This window comes from Falco cherrug, chromosome 5 (genome assembly GCF_023634085.1).
Source record: "Falco cherrug isolate bFalChe1 chromosome 5, bFalChe1.pri, whole genome shotgun sequence".
In the NCBI taxonomy this organism is placed as follows: domain Eukaryota; kingdom Metazoa; phylum Chordata; class Aves; order Falconiformes; family Falconidae; genus Falco; species Falco cherrug.
In genome coordinates, this window is record NC_073701.1 from 10,482,261 (window position 1) to 10,509,632 (window position 27,372).

The 27,372-nt window shown below is 39.8% G+C and overlaps 1 protein-coding gene across 1 annotated transcript in view; it reads left to right on the forward strand.

Annotated features, from left to right (window-relative positions):
* The window catches only part of NTF3 (neurotrophin 3), a 54,894-nt gene extending 34,242 nt beyond the window's left edge, over positions 1-20,652 (forward strand). Inside the window, exon 2 of the mRNA XM_005446022.3 lies at positions 16,920-20,652. Within this exon, the coding sequence (XP_005446079.1) occupies positions 16,920-17,714 (795 nt within the window). The 3' untranslated portion in view covers positions 17,715-20,652. The remainder of the gene's footprint in view (positions 1-16,919) is intronic.
* The last annotated feature ends 6,720 nt before the right edge of the window (positions 20,653-27,372 follow it).

The window sequence follows — 27,372 nt, forward strand, 5'->3', positions numbered from 1 at the left end:
CTGATCAAACTGATCCAGATTAGTCCTCCACAGCAGTAAGACCTTAAAATTAGGTCACAGGGATGAAAGGAGAATTTAGTCTAAACCATTTCATACAAAGGCTATGTGACATATGGAACATGTTACCCTAAAGAGTAACTAAAGCAAGGAGCACGAATGCTTTCAAGTATGAAAACGACAGGGAACAGCATAAGGAAATTTCCAACCATGGAAAGAATACAATTCCTATTTATGTATTTATTTAGTGCAGTCAACCATTATCTGTGTTCTGAAGGGCAATTATGATAAGCATTACTTCTCCTTCATTCCTCTTTCCTAACTGCGGTGTTTGTGGGATTCTGTTTGTTTTGTTTTCATTAGAAGGACTGCAATTTTGCCTTCCCAGAACACAAAGGAAAAGAGCTAATAAAATGTTAATGGCTATGTATCTTTTTTCAATGCATAATGGTTTAAAATCTTCATTTTTTTGTATTCTCCTTTGCTTTCACTAGGAGTTTTATGACAGAAGATTTTTTTTAGTACAAAATGAGCACTTCACTTCTTTTTACATATCTGGAAAAACTTCATGTACTGAAAATGTTCTCATGGCTTAGTCTGTCTAGAATTAGACACCAGCCAGCAATCACCAGAACAAGCCATGGGACAATTTGTGGTAGTGCTGCTGGTCCTATCCTGTTATACTTCAGTTTCTTGAACAAGCTCTTACTCAGCCTCCCTGCTAGGTATCTCAGATACTGTCTCCTGTATTACACATTAGGCTGAAGGGGTACAGTGGTTTTTTGATTACTGTACATCGAGCACCAACCTGTTATGCAATGTTTTAAGACAGATGGAAGGACTAAACTAAACAGAAAAAGAGAAAAGCCAAAAAAAGGCCAAAATTGCAGCCTCTCACCTGAACCCTTTCAGCCTGTAGGAGAAACCAGATTTCAATCACAGCCTCAGGATGGACAGTTCATAGTTGTGCACCTCATCTAACACCAAGTATATAATTTAGACATCTCAGCACAGATAAGCAAGATGGGTACTTTCCTTCAGTGTGCACACTGGAAAGATTTAAAGTTAACCCACAGTGATGCAAGGGGTTTAAATCCCTTAACACAACTTAGGGGTTTTGGAACCGAAATAGAAGGAAAATGTTGAAAATTAAGCCAGAACTTAGATTTCAGACTTCAACCTAAAATGTTATTGTAATATGAAAATTTCTTTTCAGTTAGAAACAAATAAAAGAAACCTGAGAGACCGTTGTCTTTATACTGTGAATAAAACTCTCTTTTCCACTGCCAAAAAAATCAGGCTAGGAAGAAGGCAGTGAAATTACAATATACTTTTGTGGAATGATACTTGCATTTTAAGGTATTTCTTTCATTTTAGAGTGTAGACAAACTAGCCTTCTTTCTTGCAGTAATGTTATTTTCTAACTTTCACATAGCTGTAGACTATCTGAACCAGTAAAACAGATGACTCCAAGTTTCACAGCATAGACTGATATTTTCTTTGAATTTGAGGGAAAGAAAAGAATTCAGAGAAATTATGATCTTAGTTTCAGTTTGTTCACAGAACACAGAAAAAAGGACAAGATAGTTTGTTTTACCATCTTGTTGTTCAGAAATTTCCATGTACTTCCTTTCTTCACTTTTGTTAGAGATCTGACATGGAAAGATCTAAACAGAGAGTTGCATTTTCTTCTAACTTGTACCAAGGTAAATCTGAGTAGCAGGACTCAAGTCAATAGAGTTATTTTAAGTCTAAACAAGCAACTTAACAGGAAGAAGCAACATAATTTCTTAAATTCCTCCAATTTATTTGGAATCATGTTGATTGCGTGCATTAACACCTGACCCATTCCCTATTGGATTTCCTCATAACAACTTACCAGTACTGACATTAGCTTAATAGAAAACTGAGCCAGCTCAGACATTATGCCAGATTATGACCTCAGTTACATGCAACTCAGTCTACAGTCACCTGCCTTCTGCATGACCAAAAGCAGAATTTGGCCTCAAGCTTTAATTTTTAAGAGTTGCATATACACAATTGTCTCCAAGCATAATACCATTTAATAATTTAAAATGGAAATAAATGTTCTTTGTAATTTTCCTTCATTTTAACAGTCCCAAAATATGTGTCTTATCTTTTCTAAATAACTCTAGCACAGTATTTTGCTTGAAAATCCAACCTCTGCACATTGAGTCCCATAGCCCAAATCCCCTGGTCAACACCTGCCATGTTCTCTTCTGCTTTCAACTCACCTATATTTTAATTGAAGCTACACTTAAAGTTTGAAATCACAAACTGTACCCCCATATGTATGCTAACAAGAAAAAGGCCTTCGTGACATGGTCAAGGAAGACCTTTCTAAGGCTTGATGTGCTTTCAGCCCAGAGATGTAGGTTTAGGGTGAGATGATGGGAGCATGGGACAGAAAAGAGGTATGTGTGTGCTTTTGCCTTTTTCTGGGATGACACAGGAGATACTTTCTGAGTATGTGTTGTCTTCCCATCAGTACCAGGCACAGGAAAAGTTGCCTTCAACTGGAAAAGCCCTTTACTCCCGCTTGTAGCGCAGTAAAGCTCTTGGTGTTCCTATTGTCAAAAAGGCCTGAGAACTTATCCCCTTTACATCCAATTGTCCCAAGATGTTGACTGACCTCTCACATTCAGTAAAGTTTCCCCATGTGTTTTTCTCCCCAAAGTTCCTAAGGATGTGATTGCTTTGTTTTGCTTTTTTGCAGTGGGCTTCCTTCCATATTTTCTAGTAACAGAGATCAGGTTATGAAGATGCTGGTCTTTCACAGGTTTCAGGGAACATACACCCCCATTTTCCAGTGCTGCTAAATGTCCTGTATCATTTTAACATGGGTCTGTATCTCAGAATCTGTACAGAATACACTTGCTAGGTTAAACTCACCACACATTGCCAGGGCCAGTACCTAGTCAGACAGGAGCATAGTAGGGAGAAGTGTCCTCCCCTCTCACACCAGCTTTGCTCCCACAACTGTTCAAGTTCAGCTTGCTCAATGCCTCTGCCTGCAGCAAGGAGAGTACGGGCTGCTCACCCAATACTCCCTGCTGAGGGGAAGTGGGTGGAGAGAGGGTGTTAAGATGACAGAAGTGCAGAGACCCCAAGCTTCACCCCGCTCCACTTCCTTGCTAGCCAAAGTAGCTGGCTGGGAGCATGGGAGAGTAAACTGCTCCACGAAAAAAAAATGAAAAGAAAAAAAGAAAAAAAGAAAAAAAATGAAGTAATTGACTCATGTAGCAGAGCAAAGGGAGTGTGTGGTGGTGGAGGGAAGATGGGGAGGAACTGTGACTGACTCACAATATATTTGTACTCTGCTCCTGGGGAGATGCAGCTGTGCATCTCCCCTTCTATAGGCTACACTGTAAAGTTACACTGTCGTCCAAAGTAAGCATCCCTAATTCTCCCACTTCCTGAAGCACAACAACATTTGGCTCCTTTTTAATCAGGGATTTCTACTGTGTAAATTGAAGTCTAGGACCAGGCTTTTCCTATGTGCAGAATTAAAAATCTCTCCCTTGATTGCTTTGTTAGTTCCTGGGGAAAACTACTGAACTGTTACAGCCGATTTACATTGGCCTGCTCCTTTTATAAGGCTGATTCCAAGTTATTCTTAATTCCTCAAGGCACCTGAGATCTTCTGCCTGAGCCAGCTATGGACACCTTTGGCAATGTTTTCCACATCCTTTTCCCTCCCTCTGCTTGCTTCCCAGTTACTTCTGACTTCACTAGAGTAAGGACTGTTTCCCTTTTCTACCACTTCAAAAAGAAGAAATAGGGCATGGAAGTACTTCTGATTTTGGCCATCTGACTCAATAGACTATGGTTGGGGCTGACAGAGTGAAGAACCTGAAGGAAAAGGCTGGTCCAGTGGGTAGAACCAACCACAGCCTAGACCTCATGAGAGGAAGGTCTGAATGCCCACTTGACATTGGGCTTGCGTAACCTTGGAAAAGTTGCATAACCTTGGAAAAGTCACATAACCTGTCTGGGCTTTAGTTTCCAAACTGCAAAACAACACCAAAATCACTTGGTCACCAAAGCTATTTTTAATTATGAAAAAAAGCTTAATGCTACAGCATTGCCGTGCCTGCAGCAAGACTGCCAGCAGCCTTCCCTCACTCTCTGCTAGCTCTCATGCACTCACAGCATTGGCTCTTCCAGTGAGGGCTGTGTGTTTAAACATGATTTCTTGCTTCTAATAGCAATGAACACCTGATCTCTTACAAAAGGAGTAAACTCCTGCTGCATCATCTCCATAGCTTGCGTCTAGCCTGTGAGTGAATTATCCAATGATGTAACTAACATTTGTGGTGATCAGATATCTCAGATATCGGTAGGGTTCTTCCATGAAATGCATAAAGTCTGCATATGACAAGAGGTGAACAAAAGTCTGTTAAAAAAACCCTACTGTTTCTATTCGTAGCTCCCATAACAAGACAGTTACTTTATTCCTGCCCTTCTATAGATAAAATTTTCCATAACTAGAATTTCTTCAGTAAGAACAAATTTTCTAAAAAGACATACTAGTTATTGACTGTATAAGGAGACTCACAGCCAGCTGCTGTACATGTCTTTTGTTTCCTTCCAATGACCAGTTTAAAACTTGCTTTTCTATCAAATATCTGAGGATCATATGCCTGGCGAGAGACAGCATGTGTTAAAGTACTCCCAGTTCTAAAGTTCTTCTTTCAAAGATTTTTGGCAAGGTGGAGGGGGAAGGCATTGTGTAACAACAGCAAAATGGCATCTGGATAGAAAGATAAGAAAAAACACCGTGGTTTCCAAAAAACTTGGCAGTTTTCAGATGAGGTTTGGACCTGGCAGAGGTGCAGAGCCTGCATTAGCGCGATAGTAGAACAGAGATCGTGCTTTGACTTTGGAAGGGAAGGCTCAATTCTGCAAATTAGCAGACAATTTGGATGCAGTTTAGCAGAGCACTCAGCCATGAGCTTCATGTGTGAGCAATCTACATTGCAGTGAGGCAAGTCACAAGCATGAAAATCATACAGTCTGCTAGGCTGGGACCAGAATACTCTCACCATCCTCGAGCATTAACCCCTAAATATAGTTGAACTCACAGAAAAGTGTTAATGAAAGTTAAAATTAGAAAACTTCCATGTTTCAAGAATTGCATACTGGAAATTTTAGCCACATGAACATTGATGAACTAGGGGACTCACAAACAAAGTTCCACTTCAGGCAAATTTTTACAAGGAAAAAAAATGCAGAGTAGCTAGATTTACTGGAACAGCCTTTACCCTCAGGACAGGCCTGCATGTAAACAATTTGCTATAAAGTAATGCCAATTAGTAGAATTACTTTTTTCTCTAAATGGGCAATGGCTCTTTTAAAGATTCAGATGCCATGGGAAAAAGCATAAGTCTTTCATGGGCACACATTGCATTTGTGAGCTCTTCTCCATGAGAAGGGTTGAGAGAACTCACTGTGCGACGGGGAGCAGTTCTAGGAGAGCCGTCACGGTTTCACAGTGCAAAACTGAGCAAGGTTGGTGGGAGAGGTGATGTTTGATATTAGGCCAGATTATTTAGCTTGTCAGAATATACAAATTTTTAGGCATAAAAGCTCTTTTTAATCTAAAAGCTTACATTTTTTGCAAGGAAATTAACTTCTAACCTTACATTTCCCCAAAAAAAACATTTACCTGTATTTTATCAGAAATACAAGACTCATTTTCTCTGAGAATGACTTTAAAAATACAATTTTATGCTGGTTGTGAGCAAGCTACTGCACCTGTGCAAAGACCGTGGGAAAGGTATTAATTACACACTGCAATGGTATCACTGTGTTCCTGATGAAAACAATTCAGTTGCATGCTACATGTACGAGAAAATAATGATCAAACATCGACTGTCTTTAATCACATTGTCATTCCTCCGCACCCTTTACTGTGCAAAAGTTTTGTCCAATTCATGCTGAATTCAGGGAGGTCCTACTGGTGGTTTTAAGGTATTTGGATCAGTCCTGGAGTCCTGCTCAAGAACTCTACATCAGATACTTTGCACTTGCAAGTCTAACAAGGCTTTTCTATGTGGAGGCCCATGAACCTTTGAGGAACAGGGAGAGGCAATTCAGAAAGCAAACTTTGATTCATGAAGTGGCCAGGGATGTGTTTCTGTAGAGCTTTAAAGAAACCCGGAGTCATGGGCTTTTACAAAGCAAACACAGGTGCAGTTTTGGATGGAATGAAACGGGGCTTGCCCACCAAGCCTCTTGCGCCATGGCTCGCCACAGCCCCAGTCCCCTGGAGCACGGCCGGGGTGGCAGTGTGCTGTGTGTGGAGGGACAGCAAGGCTCCTACCCATCGCTTGGGAGAAACTCTCAAGCCGCAGTGCTGTTCCTTCTAAGTAAATGGTACCCTGAAAATTTGACTGAGCTTTGTCAGAGGCATGGAGCTGACCACCATTTCTGCTCTCAAGGCAAATATCCGTATTCAGTGCTGACAACAGAGCTGTCAGAAAATCAATCAAAGAAATGTTTTTTCCCCCAACAGAAATATCTCAGGTTAACTTCAGGATTTTTTTTTTTATTCTAACCAAACAAAAGCTCATTTCATTTTGACCTAGAATTCCCTATTGCTGTATCTCTGTTTCCTTGTGGGTCTGTGTTCTGTCTGTAGCCATAAACTAGGTTTAAGAATTTTTCATGCTGAGACTAACATTTTTGACACTATAACTCTTATTTTCTTCTGTTGGCTTGCTTGATTTCATAAAAGAAAAAAGAAATTGGAAAGTATTAAAAAATATGGAAGAAGAAATTTTCAGTTTCTAAACTAAAACAAAACAGAAAGCTTTTTGTTTGCAATTTAAAATCCAGCAAAAGAATGATCTTGAAATTCACCATTTGAAACAGCTTTTCTCTTGAGTTTCCTAACATCAGAAAACCCAAAAAATATCAGTTTAAAATTATTATTTTTTTTTACATTTTTTTTTCCTACAAAATGAGTTCTCCTGTGGGAGTGTAAGTATAAAACCATGTCAGACAGTCCCACATTACAGGGTTTTTAGAAGGCTGCTCTATCTCTGCCTAGCAGGTTAGGGACAAAATTCTGATAATCTGAGAGGTGCTTTCCTTTCTCCTCCTGCTACCAAGCTAAACAAAACCCACCCCTGGCATTTAAACATAGAAAGATGAGAGCAGTCTGTTATAAATGTAGACCACTTCACCTTAACCATTTTCAAGGCTTCCCTTGCTCTTTCTAGAAGGTTACACCGAATATAGTCATGCCTTTAATATATCCAGAGACCTGGCTTGACCTCCCCCCCAGAATTGTGGGGAGGTGAAAGAAGTGAGTTTCATCTGGAAGACTGCTCTCAACTTTAATTATGGATAGCTTAAGCCCTTAAAGCATCTCTCTGACGAAAATAAGAGGAACTGCAACTATTGCCTGACTTTAATAGAAAACAAGTAATCTGCCCTGGCTGAGCCAAAGTAGGTCCAGGTTGACTTGAAAGGTTAATGGATCTTCAAACTGTTTTAAAAAAAGACTTAGATGGAGTTTCAGGGCTGCAAGGAAACATGAAACCAGGCTTCTTTGGTGTGGCTTTGGGTTTGTTACAAACATCTTGCAGAACTTGAGAACTGCTTTTGATGATCAGCCTAACTTCCCTTTCCTTAGTTTAATCTCATTTTTCCTGATTGCACTCCTTTGCCCCATCCTAAAGTGAATGCTCTCTTTCACCAATGCTTACGCTTTCCAGATCTTTGCACTGGGTTTTCTGCCATGCCCGTTCTGTCAGCTCATACCAAAGGCTTGCATATTCAAGGCAATTTCCTCAAAGCTCAGTTATACAACCTTTCTACTCATTTTTGTTGCTCTTTCCTAATTTTCTTTTCGTACAATACCTTCCAACTTTCAAGCAGCTCTCCCAATTTTTCTGCTGTGCTGCAAAAAGTGGCAGGTCCTTCCTAGCTCTGCAGTGTAATGCCTCAGCATTTGCATTTATTAAATACTGTGTTTTTCCAAAGTTCTAGATCTTTCCTGAGTCTGATCAGGTATTATTCCTTTCTGAATTCCTTTTCCTGTCTGTATATCATTGCACAATACCACTATTCCCCTAGCAGCTAGCTTGTAATTCCTACTTTGACTTTCATTTTGTAATATTCTGCCAATATTTTATGTCTCCATCTCCCCAGCAGAGACTGTATTTCTCTTTGCTCACTGCTGTTTGCATCCCCTCCAAATTCAGCTGCAAATTTAATTTGTTTGCTGCTTGGCCTTGCCGCTATTAACAAAGAGAAATGAAAAGATTAACTAACACACAAACAGTTTATCAGCTTAAATTATCCACTACCCTGAATTAGTTCCAGTGCTTTCTATTCTTCTGTTTGCAAATGACTTCCAAAAAACAAAACAAAACAAGGCAAGTACAAAGCTTTGGGCAAATCTTCTGGTTTTGTACAGTTAGCACATGTCTAGTCAAGTCATTGGAATTCATTAATTTAGCTAAGGATATGACCTTTATATTTCTTGTTACTTTGGGCAGTTTTCAGAGCTAAGCTGTAAATGATATGTAGAAATACTTCAGCTTTTGTGGAAATTGTTTACCCAACAACGGCTTTAATTCTTTGTCATGACTGAGATGTGGCTGATTGCTCATCTCAGATGGCATTGGTTTTATTTCCTTGCTCTTCATGCTTGTCATTCATCAGCCAGACTTCCATGCAGCATTACAGATAGACTTTCCTGATCTATTTCAACATGAAAACCCCAACTTGCAACAGAGTATCTGTATGACCTTGCAAACATATCTGACTTCGGTATTCCAGTTTCTGCTCTTTAAAATGGGAACAATGGCAGTCCTCCTACTTTGAAAGTATTAACTAAGAGAAAAGCTTATGGAGTGCTCAACTGTAAGTGACGTGAGAATGGTAAAAGAAAACAGAGGATGATTTACACCAAGAACATTTATGGAGATATATTTGTTATGATTCCTTGTTACTCTCAAAACAGACAGGCATCTCCCTTGCAGCATGCAGGGTATCATACTGGAATGCTATTGTGCCTTGTGTGGAGAGAGGAAATCTTTATTGTTGCTCTCAGTAGGGCTAAAACAACCAGATCTTTGAAGGAGAAAGCAAAGGATGTCAGGATATGTATACAGGCTAATAAAACCCCAACGTCATTCCATCAAGTTCCTTACTTTGCGGATGTAGGAAGTAAAGAACAGATTTTTGGACCTGACCAAACTCTTCCAACAAATCAGAGAAATCGGAATCCTAGCCCCAAAGTCTTGTTCTGATCTTCTCAATACACAGATTAATTAGTCAACTGGTTAATGCAAAACTATACCATAGCAATTAGGGCAAAGACAAACAGGTGTAAATAACATGTCACAAAAATGTCAGTGAGGAGAGGAATCAAAACAGAACAAGATCTATCTGTGCCTGAGAAAAGCCTGCCTACTTCTGGAGTTGATTATAGACCTGGGGATGTAGCTAGTACAGTTGATAATGTACCAGACATTATTAATAGTCAGGTCCCTCGGTGGGATTGCTAGAGGATGCTGGGGAGTGTCAAACGCCTCCAGGGGGGTCTCGAGTGCCCTGAACTCCAGACGATGTCGGTGGCGGGGGAGGAAGGTGCAGGGCCAAAACCTAACAGAATTAACTTTGCACAAGGTGTGAGAAGCAGCTGCTGTTCCAAGTAGTGAGGTAAGCACTGAGGAACTGCTCCTGACCTTTCACTTGGAAATGGGCAGGTATATGTAAGGCGATCACATTTTGACCTCCGAAAAGATACATTTCTGGAAAGATCAAATATATACACACTTGCCCTTGCAATCAGCTGTGTCCAATATCGCTGCAGCTCTACACAGCACATTTAATTGATCAGAAAGCAGATAGCTCCTCGCAGCACATGTATTATCACAAAACTGTCCCTCAGAAAGATGTCACCAGTTGGGAAAGCTTTCCTCAATGGCTAGTAGGGTCATGGTCACAGTGATAATCAGAAATAGTATTGCAGATTGGTCCAAAGTGCAGATGAGCTTTTCATACTTGAGTGAACAGCTGCCTTGCTGTGCTTTGCTCAGCCAGTCATTTAAAGAGGAAAAGGAAATGTCAGTGGCTCCGTAGGTTGAACTCTATTTCCATAAGAGATTAGGTATATACCATTCACTGGAGGCTATTGGGGCTCAGCGCTCAGATGTGTCTTCTCTTTTGAAAATGACCTTGAGTAATGCATGACTAAAAGCAACTGACCTGCTGCAGAGATTAAGAAACTTTGGTGGCCTCATCCTCAGATACGGTGTGTAGCTGCGCTCCCCAGCCCATCTGCAAAAGGAATGCATTAGTTTCAAATTCCTTCACTCTGACTTAAAGTTTGCTTGGCCCTGAGGATGGGAGGGTTAACACTTAAATCTGCCACAACTCAGTCCCACTTGATTTTGTCTCTGAATTCTTCGGCTTCTTAGTGGGTCTGGCGCTTGTGAAAGCTTTAGTTTCAATCCGTATGTGTTGAAATTTCCATATCTTGAGAAGTGGAAATGTTCAGGAGGGTCATAGTGCCTCTTGGGGCATTCAGCACTCCACAGCAATCTACCTTAATAAATCCTTCTACAGGCACATATTGTACAGATAGTCAATTACTATTCTGAAATGCAGTGCAAATTTTCAAAGCCAGTTATTTCACACTCCCATCTTCCAGAATATTCAGTGTGCAGTGGTATTTTTCTTGTTCTGTACCTTTCCACTGTCCCACTAAGCACCGAGGAGAAGGGCTGAATTTCTTCTCAACATAGTTATTAGGATGAGGGAATCAACAGGGCATTCTGCTACTTGTTGCTTTCTGTGAGTTTGTGAAAACAATGCTTAGCAAGCCCTAAGAATAATTACACTGTCGTCTTTGGCAAAAGTCTGAATAAGCTGTCAGCCACCACAAGTGAACGTTCGTTGCTCAGTCTGAAGAACAAAAGCTGCTCTTAAATTTTTCAGAAAGTGCCAAATACTTCAAGCTGACTTACATAAATCATGTCGGGTATTACAATGCTGAATGTAAAATTCACCAGTCACTTTTCCCTCTATTCCAGTTCCTCTTAGCAATGACTTAAAAGTAAATACTTAAGCAGTATCTCACAGTACTAGGATTTCATTATTTTCACAGAACATATTAAATGACACTTCGCTCTTCAGCTGTGTAGGCTGTTCAGAGACTGATCAAAATAAAGCAATACTTTTTTTTTTTTTTTTTTTTTTTTTTTTTAAGTCACCACAAACAAAATGAAACTAAACAAAAGATTTTGAACACTACGGAAAGTGTTGAGTCTGAAAAGAGCAGAAAGTGGTTTGCCAGAGTCTGTTGGGGATTTAATTTATTAATGGAAGCAATGGGTAACCTTATTTACTTCTCCTAACTGTAGGCCTTCACTGAGACACCTAGATTGGACAGCATTAATACCCTGCTAACATCACAGTGAAAGGCAAGAATAAAAATAATTCAGAGTAAAACTAACATATAGTTGAAAGATCAAACAACTTTGCAGTGCATGAGCTTTTCTTTTTCTATTGTGTTTGCTTTTACCTGCTGTGCCACTAATGTCAGCAATCTCTAAGTCAAACATTTTTAGTGCAAATTAACAGTTGACTCTGTATTACCAGGATATGCTGGATTTCCTGCCGTGGTGTGATAACGTGCTCCCACAAACCCTCTGGACCATTCATAATGCCTAATTGTCAGTTCTACTCCTTGTTCCTTTAAGGGTCTTCTTTGCTTCTGTTGCCATGTTTGCAATCACTTTTGAAAGCCAGGGTAGTATCTCTGAATAATGGGGCAGGACTACTATGCAAAGGGATGAACTCAAAGAGACTAAAGGCTTCCTACCTTGATGTCCAGTACTTTTCCAAATTGCACACAGCAGTGTTTTCCAAGCACCATTAATGGCCGATTTGAGAGCCATGTGAGAGCACCCTTTTTAATTACCTCTAGCAAGAGCTCAAAACATCAAACATGTGTCCAGACATCACAAAGGGTACACAGAATAGCACAGCAAGCACACTAGCAGAGCTGGTCCAAAGCTTCTCAGCTGCTCAGGAAGAACAGCTTTCTGGAATATGTCAGCAGCTGTTGCTGAACTTCTAAGATACGGAATAAAAAAGGAATTGGGAGATACAGAAGGAGAGGCACAGAAAACAAGGTGGATATCCCAGCAGCAAGACCATGTGAGGCTGCTAATGCCCATCCTCCGTAGCTGCCTCCTGTCTTTGTGGCACAGTGCACAAAGTGAGACAAGTCGTCTACCATTATGTCCAGCCACTATTGTGTCCCCAGCCAATGATGGGTTTGCCATAAGCTGGTAGGTCAACAAGGGATACCTTTTCGTGTGAATCCAGATAAGGTGCTGGATCAGTTCTTCTGGATTCACACTATGTAAACTAACTGTGTTACAAACCACATGGCTTATAGGACAGGTATGTAGTAGGTACTGCACGGTAAGATGATTATAGGGGTTCAAATGGATGTGTCTATATCCAGTGCATACTGAAGACCTTATTTAAGTCATGTGCTGTCATACATCTGTCACAGCTGACCTGACAGCCCATGGAAATGGAAACCGAGCTCAAGTACCAGTGTTAATACTCATAGCACAATTAGTATCTAATTACTTCAGCTGATACTGGACTAGGGAGCATGCTACTGGGCTGTGCACTTATTCTGGGGTCACCAAGGAAATGCTTTCCTAAGCCTATTTGGGACTCAGACCCAGGCCCCAAATATAGAAATCTAGTCTGTACTGCCCATAGGAGTGTAAATGGTATTGTGTCCATTTCTAGGACCATTCACCACACTTACTTGACTGCAAACAGTCCACAAAGACAGCTAAAATGTAACATTTAAGGGGTTTACAGTTGGAAAATTTCAAGAAGAACCTTGAGGAACAACAAAAAGACCTCACAATCATCAGCTAACTAGAAAAAGGTTGGCTTGAACAAAATTATCTTTCTACCTGAAATGAATAAGTTTAATTTTAAGAATTTTTAATGAAAGAACAGAAAAATTCATGTGAAAGATTAAATTATTGGGTTTTTTTTATACTATTCTCCAAAAAGCTGAAGAAGGAGCTATTGCTACTTGTGCTGGAGTAACTTCTGCTAAGGGCCATACAAGCCTGTGCCCCAGGAGCCTGGAAGTTAGGTCAGTCTTCTCTTAGACAGAATACCTGTGTTGAAATCTTGCCCCTGAATGCAAGTTTCCTCTGTAGATAACTTACTCACTGAGCTATATGAGCAAGCATTTTTTCTGTTTTGTGAATTGCATTGTGTAACTTTTGAAGCATGTCCAGAAACATCAGAATGATTTACTTTGAAAATATGAAAATGTAAACATTTTAATGTTTTGCATTTTCTTCTCCTTTTTATTGATTTAACGACACACACAAAAAGGTACAAATTGAAAATTATCTTCAATTTAGACAGGCACAAAATTCCATTTTGGCAAAGAGCCATTTATCAAAAGCAATGTTGTCAACTCCTACAAACTAATACACATGTAAGGTGTCTCATACTCAAAATAGAGCCAAGGCCATAAATCAGCTGTGGCTTCCCAGTAACATCCCTTTCTCTTAGCTAGAATATTCTGAGGTGCTGGACTTCATGGACAGCTTGACAGTTTTAAGTCATGGACTGGAATTTCTGAACACACCACTTACGAACTTCCTAGGTGAAAATCTTGGAGAAACTCCCTGACAACTGTGATCTTACCAAGGGTTTTCATCTTCTTTCCAAATTTTGCACTCAGATACATTTCAGAAAAATGTAAAGATTGTTTCTGAAACATTTTTACTTTTGTAGCAAGTGATTTCCCAAGCAAACTACAAGTTAAGTTTCAGAGTAGTTAAACACCCTTCCTATCATATCCACAAGACGTTTCATGTTAGGTTCAGAAAAAATACTTTTTAACATTTTTTGCATTAGTGGGGTTCCTCCATGGGAAAGAAAAATAGCTTATTTGAACTGCTCTAATTCTGAGGTCCCTAGCCCTTCCTTTTTGTGTGCAGCATGACATTAAAGAGAATCTGCAGGAACTCCAGCCTTCCCACCTCATCACCTGCTCCAACTTGTGTGTTTTGCTAGTGCCACTTAGTTTTGAAACTAAGCAGACCAGTGATTACATGCAGCTGCATGTTGGCATGAATAATGCTTTCAGCTTCTGAGCTAAGCATTGTCAGAGTTTTGCTCACCATCCTATGGCCTTGTGTGTCATACTGCATGTGGGTTAGCTCTTCTGAGCGCTGCAAGAAATCAGCTGAATTACATCTGCTTTATAATATTTTTACTGGTTTTAAAAGCAAATAATTTACTGAGGGAAGACCAAATTGCACAGGAAGAGGTCTTTTTATACAGCATGGTCTGGGCTCTGAGAGCCATGTACATTAAGTTAGTATTTATTTAGGTATGACAGTAATTGTATGGTAACTGAAAATCTTAGATTTTTTTTTCCTTTTTTTTCCAAAGCATAACATTGCTGTAAGCAACAGTCTAGATTTAGGTGAACTCGTACTGTGACAAACTGAGAATGGAGAAAACACATTTCTTGTCCATAAAAGGGCAGATCACACATCCACAGAGGGTAGCTCTGATTTTGCTGCAGTTCCAAACTATGAAGTGGGGACTCACTGTTGCTAAAAGAAGTTTTACTTAGAGTGGGTAGAGGATTCTCCAGTAAAACTTTTTCCTTTTTTAAAATCCTTCTTAAACAGAAAATGTGACTTTTTTGAAGTAGGAAATTTTCTGTTCAAGAGGTATGATATTTCCACAATTTCTTCTGGGAAAAACAGAGTACCCAGAGTGTCACCAGAAGGTTGAGGGATGGGATACTTCCCCTCAGCTCAGCACTGGTGAGGCTCCATGGAGTGCTGTGTCCAGTTCTGGGCTCCCCAGTACAGAAGAGACATGGACCTACAGGGACAAGTCCATGAAGATGATTAAGGGAGTGGGGTGTTTGTCATATGTGGAGAGGCTGAGAGAGGTGGGGCTGTTCAGCTGGAGAAGAGAAGGATCAGGGAGATCTTATCAAAGTGTAGAAATACCTCATGGGAGAAAGTAAAAAAGATGGAACTAGGCTATTCTCAGGGGTGTCCCATGAAAGGACAAGAGGCAATGGGCACGAACTGAGATTTAGGTGATACTATCAAAACATGAGGGGCTTTTTTGGGTTTTTTGTTTGTTTGTTTGTTGGTTTGTTTGTTTTTTTGGGGTTTTTTTTTTTTTTTTTTACTGTGAGGGTGGTTAAATACTGCAACAGGGTGCCTAGAGGGGTTGTGGAGTCTCCATCCGTGGAGATATTGAAACACTGACTGGGTGCAGCCCTGTGCAAGCTGCCCTAGCTGCCACTGCTTTGAGCAGTGAGATTGGACTAAGTGATCTCCAGAGGGTCCTTCCAACTCCATCCATTCCATGTCCTGTAACTGTGCCTTCATCCCAGAGTGCTAATGGTCTGACACATGGTGGACATGTTTGCAGTGCAGAAGAATCAAGTTCAAGACTTTTCTGAGTCACCTGGGGCAGTACTACAGCCAGGGCTTACCTCACGGTACGAGAGTGCTCTGACATGAGTTTAACATTTTCTCCTTCAATCCAGTACTTGTGCAACAGTTTTATAGAACAGGTGTGTTTTGAATTGTGTGGCTTGCTTCTTTGATTTTGTATTTTACATTGAAAATTATTTATTTATATATATATGTATATAAATGCGAGAGCAAAATATACAGATATCCACAAGGAAAAAAAAACCCCACACCTCCTTAAACGGATGCCCACACTTCTCAACTACACAAACAAGATGACAGAAAGATTTAAAAAGAAATGACAAATGAACTTCTAGAAGATGCTCAGGAGCTAGAATTACAAAGACACTACAGGAATCCATATAGAGCAGTGCATGGTAAAGTACAATAGAAAAAATAAACACACTTCTACATTTACTTTTCAAAATCTTGATCTTGAGTTCATTTTGATCTTTTTGAACAAGATTCTTCCATTTTTGGGGTGGTGGGGAGAGTGGGGGCATGTGGGAGGAGGAGTGTCCTCCATCTGTTTTTGAATATTTTTAACTACTGTCAGGTTTGTTTCACTTTATACAAATGTAATGAAGGCGCTTAATTAAAAGCAACAAAAAAACCCTAGGCCCTAACCCTGAAAACAAGTGGTACAAAATGATCTGTGGATCCATCTGAATTTCCCACTTGTAGTACAGAGGCCTCACCACTGCTTTCTAAAGTTCAAAATTTATTAAAAAAAACACTTTGCTGCTGGACTGCATCCTTTTCCTTCAAGAGTACTTTCCCTTATAGCACCAGAAAGAGAGTGAGCTATTGAAACACAGTATGTATTTCCCAGTGTATGATGACGCTTTTAGGGTACAGTTCAACACAAGCCATTTGATGGATCCAAGAAATCTCAACTCAAAAACTTGACAAGACTTAGCAAAGTCAGAATTTCATTTTATACCATTAGAGAGATGGCTATTCTGCATAATCTTGCAATTTTGAAACTAAACCACTCTAGAATAGACTCTGTGAAAGGAGCCTGGCCTCTCTCTGCTGCCAAGACCTGGACATGCTAACCCAAGAACTACCTACCTCTGTAGAGAAAGGACCTAAAATTGACATATGCATAAAACACTGTGCATGGTAAAAGGAAAAGTAAGGTCATCCTGAAAAGTGCATGAAATACAGATGAAACACTGGGGAAAAAAAAGTCAGAAAACAGTTGCACTCATTATAAAGTATAATGAAATAGTATCTTCAAAGAAACACATAGCCTATCTGCATCTATAAAGTGCAGATGCTTATAAAAGCAAACCCAAATTTTTGTGTTTACTGCTTCTAGTAATCTTCCTTATTTAATTGTTTTAATGTTAACTTTCTGTTTCTTTGCAGATCTTACAGGTGAACAAGGTGATGTCCATCTTGTTTTATGTGATATTTCTCACTTATCTTCGTGGCATCCAGTCTACCAACATGGATCAAAGGAGTTTGCCAGAAGATTCAATAAATTCTCTTATCATTAAACTCATTCAGGCAGACATTTTGAAAAACAAGCTTTCTAAGCAGATGGTAGATATTAAGGAAAACTATCAAAACACGGTGCAGAAAGCAGACACTCAGCAAGACATGGATGGAGATGAAAATGTGAAATCAGACTTCCAGCCAGTTATCTCAATGGATAGAGACCTCTTAAGGCAGCAGAGACGCTACAACTCTCCCCGCGTCCTCTTGAGTGACAACACGCCGCTGGAACCACCGCCGCTGTACCTCATGGAGGATTATATTGGAAATTCAGTGGTGGTGAACAGAACCTCTCGGCGGAAAAGGTATGCAGAGCACAAGAGCCACCGAGGGGAATATTCCGTTTGTGACAGTGAAAGTTTATGGGTCACGGACAAATCATCTGCGATCGACATTAGAGGACACCAGGTAACTGTTCTGGGAGAAATTAAAACAGGCAACTCTCCAGTTAAGCAATACTTTTATGAAACGAGGTGTAAAGAAGCCAAGCCTGTAAAAAACGGCTGCCGCGGAATCGACGACAAGCACTGGAACTCCCAATGCAAGACATCCCAAACTTATGTTAGAGCACTGACTTCAGAAAACAATAAACTGGTAGGCTGGAGATGGATAAGAATAGACACCTCCTGTGTGTGTGCGTTGTCAAGGAAAATAGGAAGAACATAAATCTGCATCTCTTTGCTATATAAATTATTACTTTAAATTATATGATATGCATGTAGCATATAAATGTTTATATTGTTTTATATATTATAAGTTGACCTTATTTATTAAACTTCAGCAAACCTACAGTATATAAGCTTTCTCTCTCAATAAACAAGAGCAAAGGGTGTGTGCCTCTGCTGTGGGCAACTTCGGGGTTTTTTAGACTATGTTTGTGACACTGCTTGTCGGCAGCATACCATAACCTTACTGTAAAATCTGTGTAAAATCAGTATTTTTCATTCAGTATTGTCAAGCCAGTGACTGTCATTTAGTAAACTTGTTAAAAATCAGATCAATGTCAAGAGTTGTGTACATATTTATATTCCCCATTCTATACATTCACATTTAATTGGATGCAGTGTTGACTCCTCACAGCCAAAAATATAATGGACCAAAATATGTGTTACAGCCTGCAAATGATGTAAGCAGGCATAAAATAACAATTTCTGTGTATTATGACAGCGTTGCCAGTGAAATGACCATTTTCCCTCTGTTAGCATTTCAGAATGACTGCTAATATTCCAGCAACTTTCGTTTATGTTTTTGAAGAACATTTGTTTTGCAACTGTTTTTAATGCTGCCAGTGCGTTGTAGAAAAAATATGAAAACAATCTGAAATATCTGTAGCAGAAACTTACTGAAGCCAAGAACCAATCTAAATGGATCGTTAATATAATACATAAAAGATGATTTATTCAGAATTTACTATTTATTGTGATCAGCCTCTTCCTCCTCACACAATCAATTATTTCTGCTTGCATTGTTGGATCATTCCTCTATGTCTGAGCTTTTAAATTAGAAACAAAGCTGATGGTGTCTTAACCTTTAAAGAGCCCTTGGCTTGCAAATTGTGGTAAAGAAAGATATGATATCCTGGCATGGACATCAAAGCCACACACCCATGTGAAGCCGTTCTTCTCCTCAGCAATCCATTCTTCATTTTTCACAGAAAGAAAAAATAATGTTGAACTGCTCAACAAACCTGGCACCTTTCATAGGCATGTGAAATAATAGAGCTTTTTGAGCAGTATGGTGACTAAAATCCTGGTAGTCCATAGTTATAATGAAGTTCTTCAGTTATACAGGTGAGTTGTTACTTAGGACAGACAAATGTACTAGCATATATATACCTCAAACTCTTCCTTGTATTGTCATGCAGCTCCACTGGGGACAGTAATAATTTCACTGCTTGAAGAGATGGTCTATTATATATTAGCCGTATGATGCCCTGGATGGGATCCCGCTTCCATAAAAGTAAACGAGAGTCTTGCCATGGCTATCAACAGAATTAAGGTTGGACTGCATATGTGTCTAGCTAGACCTTAACACAGTCAGGGATGAGAATCACCAGCCATTCAAAGAGCATTACAGCTGTAGTAGTCTTAGGTTTTTACACTACAGCTTTCACTGTTGTAGCATGTTCAGCATCACAAATGAAAATGAGATCACTCAAAACCATGGGTGCAGGATGCTTTTGTTCATACAGATTTCACTACTGGAGAACCAACCTCAAATCTGCAACAGGTCATCAAAGGCAGAAAATTGCATGGTGTCCCCTAGTCCCTTACAGAGAGTGTTACCATCATAAAACCACCGGAGAACTGGAGAGGTCACTCATGAGGCCAAGCACAGGAATAGCAGTGCCTCTGAGAGCCAGGCTGGAGCATATAGATATAATTCTGCAGGGGAGGCCACAAGCAAAAGTCTTGAGAACCCAGCCAGTTTTCAACATGAGGCCAAGGTATTTATCACACAAGATATACCATCACCTCACAGTACTAAATCCTGATTTTGTTTCAAGCAGTAATAACTTCAGAGGTTCAATACCAAGGCAACTGTTTAAAGGGAAGAAAAGATGTAATGTAGCAAGGAACTCAGTATCTGGTAGATCTGACTAGCATTTTTCCAGCATTCTCCTCCCTGGGCAAACATTTGTATTTTTTTTATCTTTACAGAGCTTTTGCTAGCTTTACTAGTAGGGAAATTTTTGTTTAAACTAAATTTTTCTGCTTGTGGGACAAGCATACTTTTTGGAACCCTGCCCCACTGAATTTTTTTGCAAGCTAAAAGCCTGCTTTAGCACCCTGAATTCACAAATAGAGATCATTTTCAGATACTGTGAGTAATTGAGAGCAGTATTGCCATGGATCATTAACTAGAGATCTCCGTGCTTCAGTATGGTGGATAGGTCTATCTCTGTACAAGAGGAAGTCAGTAAGAAGACTGACTCAGCTTGGTTAAATCACATTAATTGGGAACTACCTTGTTCCTACAGTGTGTATGCCACACTTGTTAACATCATTGTAAATCCAGAGGAATTCTATTGATGATGGCTGAGAAAACGTAGGTTTACAGTAATGTGAACAACATCAGAGTTGATCCTAATGTCTTTGTTTCTGCTCACTGAAGACCAAGGGAGGTTCATTCCTTATAGGTTCAAAGAAAACAAATTTGGTATTTTCCACTGTAAATTCAGCAGAGGAACTGGCCTTTGACTTTCAACTTTACCAATGCAGCAGGTACTTTATAATCAGCCAGCAAAAAAGTATCAGAGTAAGTACAACGCCTGTCATCTGAAACACATTAAATGAGAAAGAAGCATGGTGCATAAGGTTATTAGATTGGCTGCCTCTTTCCCACCCCAGTATAACAATGAACGGAAGTGTTACCCTCTGGATCTGATCCACTTTCCACTAAAGTCAATGGAAAAATTCTCACCTTCTCCAGTGGAAGCTGGATTGGGCCCTGGGTGAAGAAAAACCTGCAGATCTCAACCAGAGAGCGGAGCAATTGCACACATCAGTTACGCGTTCTTGTAAATCCTGTGTACACATTAGATGCTGTATAATTTTGTAACAAGTTTGTAAACAAAGCCTGTAATAAATTTGTTAAGGCCTAATTCTGTTTTCACTGTAGCTGGGGGTGGTTTTATTGTCAACTTTGGTCATAGCACAATGAATTCATAGTTCCTATCCAACTTCTTTGTATGTGTGTTAAGTAATTTAGCAAAATATTCAGCTCGCAACACTAGTTTAATTTAAACATTCTAAAACTCACTCCCATTAGGCAGCTTAGATGCTCTGTCAATATTGTTTTGCCAATAGATCATTATAAACACACATTTTATTTAGCTTTTCTCCCAAACGACCAAATGCTATTCTGAAACTGCCTGTCTCTGTCAAACTGTATTTTCTCCACTTTTTCCCTAGTTTTTTTACAGTCCATTTAGTAACAGTAAAAAATGCTCCACTGAGGTTTTGGGAAACCATCTGCATTTATTTTATCACCTTTGAACATGTGTTCAGGAATGAAGTCTGTGCAGCGAGTTTACTGCTACCAAGAGATTTGTGCGGCTGCACCAGGAAGAAACTTTGACTGGACTATACAGAGTGTGTGCTCAAAACCACTCTGCTCGTACTCTGTTATTTCGATGATTTAGCAATCAGAGTCTTTCTCTCGGCTATACATTGTGTATCTGCAGACAATACCAAACAGAAAACAAATCTGATTGGGAGTTCCAAAATTAAAAATTTTATGATAATGACCTGCTATTTCTGACCTTTCAGCAAACAGATTTGCACAGAGAAGTAAAGCACATAGCCATTCATTTCATTTAATAGAAACATTGTGGCAAAATCAATGGGATTCTGTATTCTCCACGCTTGGTACGAGTATATAATTCATCATGCATGTGGTAGGGGGGCTGAGGAAGGAGGAGGAGGAGGAGGAGGAAGAGGAGGAGGAGAGGATAATAAGCACTACAGCTTGTGAGAAGTAAAAGGCTGTGCTCTGGATTGGAGCATTTTAAAGTGTGGAGGGGTTGTTTTCTGAAATGCTTTGCCTGTATTTTGTTACAGCAGATGGCAGAATGACAAAGCAAGCACAGATGTGGTGTAAAAAAATCAAGCAATATAAGGATAACAGAAAATTTCCTGGGAAAGTCAGCCATTCACTGCCGCTGTAGGTCCATGCAGTTCTATGCAGGTTATTGCTGAGCTCAGCAATGACATTCCTAGCTTAATTATTTTAACTAACCTCTGTAGCAAAAAATTTATTTTTCCTGAAACTTATTACATTCATGAGCTGGATAATTTATTATATATATATATATATAAAATCATTAACTGCTTTGGTACCTCTGATGAACAGCAAATGGTAATGCTTTCCATGAAGGTCCCCAAATACAGATTTCGCCTTTATTTTACTGCTGAGCTTTGAAGCCAACGGCACCTGAAAGCCATACTTTCACTATCGACCTGGCCTTTTGATGTCATGACCTCATGTTTCCAGACATTTTGATCACAAGGACCTATTCTGGAGCCATTAGCCACACAATTAGGTGAGATCATGACCAGGCTGCTTTAAATCACACTTGAGAAGCGGCTGTATACACAGCAGCCAAGGAGCAAAGAGTGAGGCAGCCCTACACCATCTTTACATCCACCTTCTCAGATCGCCTGCTCTGCTTTTGGTCTTGAGCTGCAAGTTGCATGAGCAAGGGCTGCAGAATCAAGGGTTGCTTCCTGCATGTCCAAGGGTTGGGACACCTAAGACCTTTGACAGAAAGACCGTTTTTCGGTTCACATTCTTTGCCTGCCCAGAAGCACGCCTTACGTGGATCTGGATGGACCCTCTGTAAAAGGGTGCTGTGGTTCCAGCGTGTCCCCTCTCTAAGACACAGCATGTTGTTACTGTTTATTTGTGTCACAGGGAGGAGAAAGCATTGTTGATAAACCAGCTCCATTATTTGTAAATTGCTTTGAGACCTTTTGAGAGAAAACACTAAGGTGTCCAGGGAAGGCCGCTAAGGAGGAAGGCAGTATGCTTTTTTTTCTCTAAGTAAAAATAGTTCCATGGAGGGTGAGAGAAAAGGGAAGTTAGTGCTGAAAAAAAGGGAGTCATAGCTGCTGGGTGGCAAACATCTTGTAGAGATTTAGGAAAGCAGGGGAGAGAGATTGTTCAGCTCTTAGCTTGGATGAAAGGCTTTTTCCTGCTATGATAAGGGTTAAAGAAATACCATTAGATCATCTGAAACATGAATTCAAAACGAAAATGAACCTCTATTAATTGGGGTCAATCCCACTGCGTTGATTAGGAATTAACTATGCTCACCGAGCAGAGATGATGAAGTCTCTCTCTCAGCCTGCCCTATGCAGCCCCTGTTGTCAGCACTTAGGACTAAGAAGCTGTTAAGTGAGGGCAGAATTTGGCTTAGAAGGTATTAAATCCAAATTGAATGCATAAGGGGGAGCCTGAGCTGAAAGCATTATCCACCACACAAAACAAGCCAAGGTTTTAACATTAGTGTCATAAAAATTGTTCATTACTTTGCCTAGTTCCAGGGATTTAAGTTTAAAATAAATTTTGAACGGTCTGATATAACCAGTACACATATTTAGCAGCAATTTAGAAAAGAAAAAACCCCAAACCTGTAAATGGAAGTATGCAGTAAAATACTGTGTCTAGCACTGTAAATAACTTCTGTTGATTCCTATTTATGTTCACAGTGTCTGAGAAAGGAATTTTAATACAAATCTTGGTTTTGTTTTACACATGGTATTTTGTATAATAAGCACCTCAATTTACTGCTTGTAGATGTCTGTTGTGTGGAATCTTTGTGGATAATGGAGCAGAAATACGGCTCTAAAGTTGCTGGGCAATGTAAAACTTTCAAGTCCCACATTTGTACAGTAGACAGCTAAACAACACGCGTGAAAGTGGCAGAATCTGATTCTCAGGCTCAGAGATTAAATATGTTTTAAAATATCGAATGGCAGCTTTTGTCAAGTTATTACAAATACTTTGAGTCAGATTTGTATGTGACACAGCCCACTGCTCATATGGAGTGTACCGTTTTTAAACTTTTCTATTGCACAAATCTACTAAATGTGATTCCCATTAAGTTCAGAAGATAGAAATTTGCTCATTTCTATGCTGCTGATAGACCATGCATCATAACCCCAATACACGAGCCAAATCACAGGTCAGAGCATGATCCCTGAATTTATGTCCTGAGGAAAAAACTTCCAGGAAGGAAATTTTTCTGTTCTGCTGAGAGTGAGAGCTCAGCTGCCACAGTCAGTGTCTATTCCACGATGTCACAAGGACCTGTATTTGAAGTCTTGAGGAGGCAGAAACTGGGTCGCCAAAGAGCTGAAGGGTAGAAGAAGTTGGATGGGTGGGGCAATAATTATTACATTGGCTCCTTGAAAATTAGACCCCGCAAACACATAAACTAAACTGTACAGCCATCACGATCCTCCTGATCTCAGGACCTGACTCAGAGGCACATATCCCCTAGGTCAATAATCTTGGCCGTCTTGGATTCCTGAGACTTGTCGTCAGGACATGGTACTTGTCCTAGCCAGGGGTGAAGGTGAAAAAAAAAACATTCTCCCACCATAATCAGATAACGGCAATTATGCAAAAGGGAGTTCTCGTGGGAACAGTTTTGTCTCAAACTCCCATGTGTTTTTTCTTGTTAGTTTTTTTTCCACAGAAATGGAATATAGGGGTTCCTGAGAAAGGCATACTGCGTGCATTTTTCTCACAGTGATACGAAGATCCTGGAGAACAGAAGTTAGAAAGAAAGAGAAAAAATCTCCTTTAGTAGAGTCATTCAGTGATGTATTTTCCCTTCAGGTTTCTTCCTGCCACATTGCTGATTCACTACAAGAATATGCAGTGAAGTAGATCCTGTTGCAGGGAGCATTTATACGTGAATGGAAGAGCACAGCAGCACCATGACTGGATAGAGGAGAGGGGCTCAGCAGTCTCTGCGGCTCCTTCCTATCGTTTTCTAAATGCCATGGAGATGGGGCACAAAAATGGACAGCAGTCACGGTATAGCTGCACAACACAGTTCCCCAGCCAGGCAAAGAGAGTGTGAGGTCAACTCCATTGCCTCACAAGCTGATGCTGGGACATCCTTCACCTCCTCCCATGGAATCTTTGAGGAGAAGGATCAAAACTGCCATTTCATAAACCAAGTTTAAAAAATATCAAGGCAACCCTGCAATGTTTTGGGGCTGGTTCACACGAAGTGAAAGACTAAAGAGGAAGGCAAAAGTGGGTGGTGGGTTTTTTTAGCAATATTTGCTCCTGAACAGTTTCACTTGCATCAGGAATGTACAGAAAAAGGCAATCTGAATAGTGGAAAGTGTTCAAGTCATCTGTAGAGTTTTAGGGGGAACCACTGCACATACAACTAATAAATACTTAACTATTCTGATCTCATGCAGGTTTAATGTCTGACTTCAGTAGGATTAGTCCCAGTTTTACTGATACAATAAAGCTGGGAATTAGGCCTGTGACATTTTAAAGCAGGTGGTGAGCTCTGTATTTGATGAACCTCTCAGTTTCTGTACACCACATAGCTGCTGCCTGCGCAGCTACATGATGAATACCAATCAAATTATTTAACGTGACAGGTTACAGGGGGCCTATACTTCTATGGTGTAGCAGCTTTAAACTACATCTGCCCTGCATAGAGGGATATTGTTGTCAGATCTCAGACTGATTCAGTGCAGCTCACCAGGTAAACCCAGGGGCTTTCTATGGCACCAGCTAAACAGCGTTCCCTGAAAACCACCATGCATTCAAAATTAACTTTAATTCTTGCTTCAGATGCAACTTCACTGAGCCTTGCTTTGTTTGAAGAAATGATAAGAAGTGAAAGTCAGATTTGCAGGTACTGGCATTCAGAATTAAATTCTGAAGTCCGTAACTGTTGTCAACACAAGAGACACTGGAAAATTAAAACAGCATGTGCATACTACAAGCTCAGTGAAGATGCTCTTGTTCAGAAACAAACTGCTTTAGACAAGAGCAATCTAACTTCAGCTAAGACAAGGTAACCCATTCCTGATGAACAGAGGTGTCCATGTGAGTTTCTTTTTATTTCACCAGAAACTTCATACTTGGCTTTCTCAAGCATTTTTCAGTAGGCAAATATTGAGTTTAGTTAACATGCTAATTTTACTTCATTGCAAAGACTTCAGAACTGCAATCTGAAATAAACTGAAATGATTCATCCTGGGTAAACCTCACATCCTGAATTTTGTAGCCTTTACCAACCTTCAGTAATGACTCAATTTGCAAACTGGGGCATACAGCTTGACTTTGGGGGCTTGGAAGTTTTCTTTGAGATTTTTCTCTTCATCTACTGTTCCATTAAGCCTTAAAAAATGGCAGAAATTTTACAATCCCTGAACATAATCTGAAGCGTCTGCTTCTGTCAGCCCTAAGGTCATTCATTATTTCATGAAGTGTTTACTAAATATTCCATCGCCCCAAGCAGTGACCTACTCAGTGGGAACAGTGCAGGCTCTGTAAGTGAAGAACTATAGCTCAGGAGGTGTGAATACAGCAAATAACCCAAAAGCTGATACCAAGAAATTCACTGGAAGACCAAAATTGGAATTTAACAAAGACAACAACAGGACAGAGGAGCAAAAGCTGAGAAAAAAAAATAAAAATCCAAGTTTGTAATCTTAGGAAAAAAGATCAGCTGGCCTTTGATAATAGCATTTTTTTTTTTCCTCTCATAAGGTTCATCCCTCTATGATTACTGCCTTGTAAAATCCATTCCTTTCCCATGAAGATAAAATATAATAGCTTTAGCTAAAATTCTGCTGTTAGGGAGATTTTCTTGCTTAAAATGTTTAGTGGATCTCTGCTAATAATCTCTGTGGGAGTAGCTTATAGATTCATTCTTCAAAAAAATACACAGCCAGGATGTACTGAGAGCCAGTTGCATAGCTCAGGCTGCACTTAACTGGATTGAGTTCACTCAGCCTGCTTGCAGAGGTCTTGATCCAAAATAGCCCGTAAGCATATGCCCCATTTTAAAGAGAAAAATAGCTGTCTCAAAGTTGGTAAGATTAACCCTGTGCTTAAAGCAAAGCGCGTGGTCAAATGTTTTTTATGAACCAGGGTAATAATAAGGCTTCTCAGTGATTTTATTACTGGAAATAATAGCAGTTCACTAAAAAAAGCAAACAGAACAAGAATATGAGCAAACCTAGTAGTTCCCAACCCCGTAAATTTTGCTTAAAATTCCCAGGAAAAAAAAGCACAACAGGTAATATGTAAGCATTTAAGACCTGATCCAAGGTCAATGGAAGTTTGTAAAAAGCTCCAAAAATTTCCAGTGGGTCCTGAATTATGTGCTTAATAATTGAACTATGATCAATAAAATACCATGGGTTTATAGGATAAAGAAAAGAACACACCAAATAAAACTATCTTTTTTTTTTTTTAAATCAAAGAACAAAATTAGCAGATAAAGTAATATCTAGAGTGCAGTAAAGCATTTGGCAGTACTTCACAAATTCTTACTTGAAAAAGTCATTCAAATAGACTTGGATATGAATGCAGTCACCTGGACAAGGAGCTGGGGAAACTAATATGAGTTACATGCAACGATAACTGGGAACGTGCTGAACCAGGGGAAGAAGTCACTCACTGTGTAACTGGAAACAGATTTAGATCTGGGGTGAAATTATCAAGACCACCTTACTGACTTAGGTGGCCAAATCACATGTTTGAAGGGAAGGACACTTCCCTTCAAATGATGAGTTTGACAGCAGCACTTTCTAAAAGGTGCTGAAGAAACAGA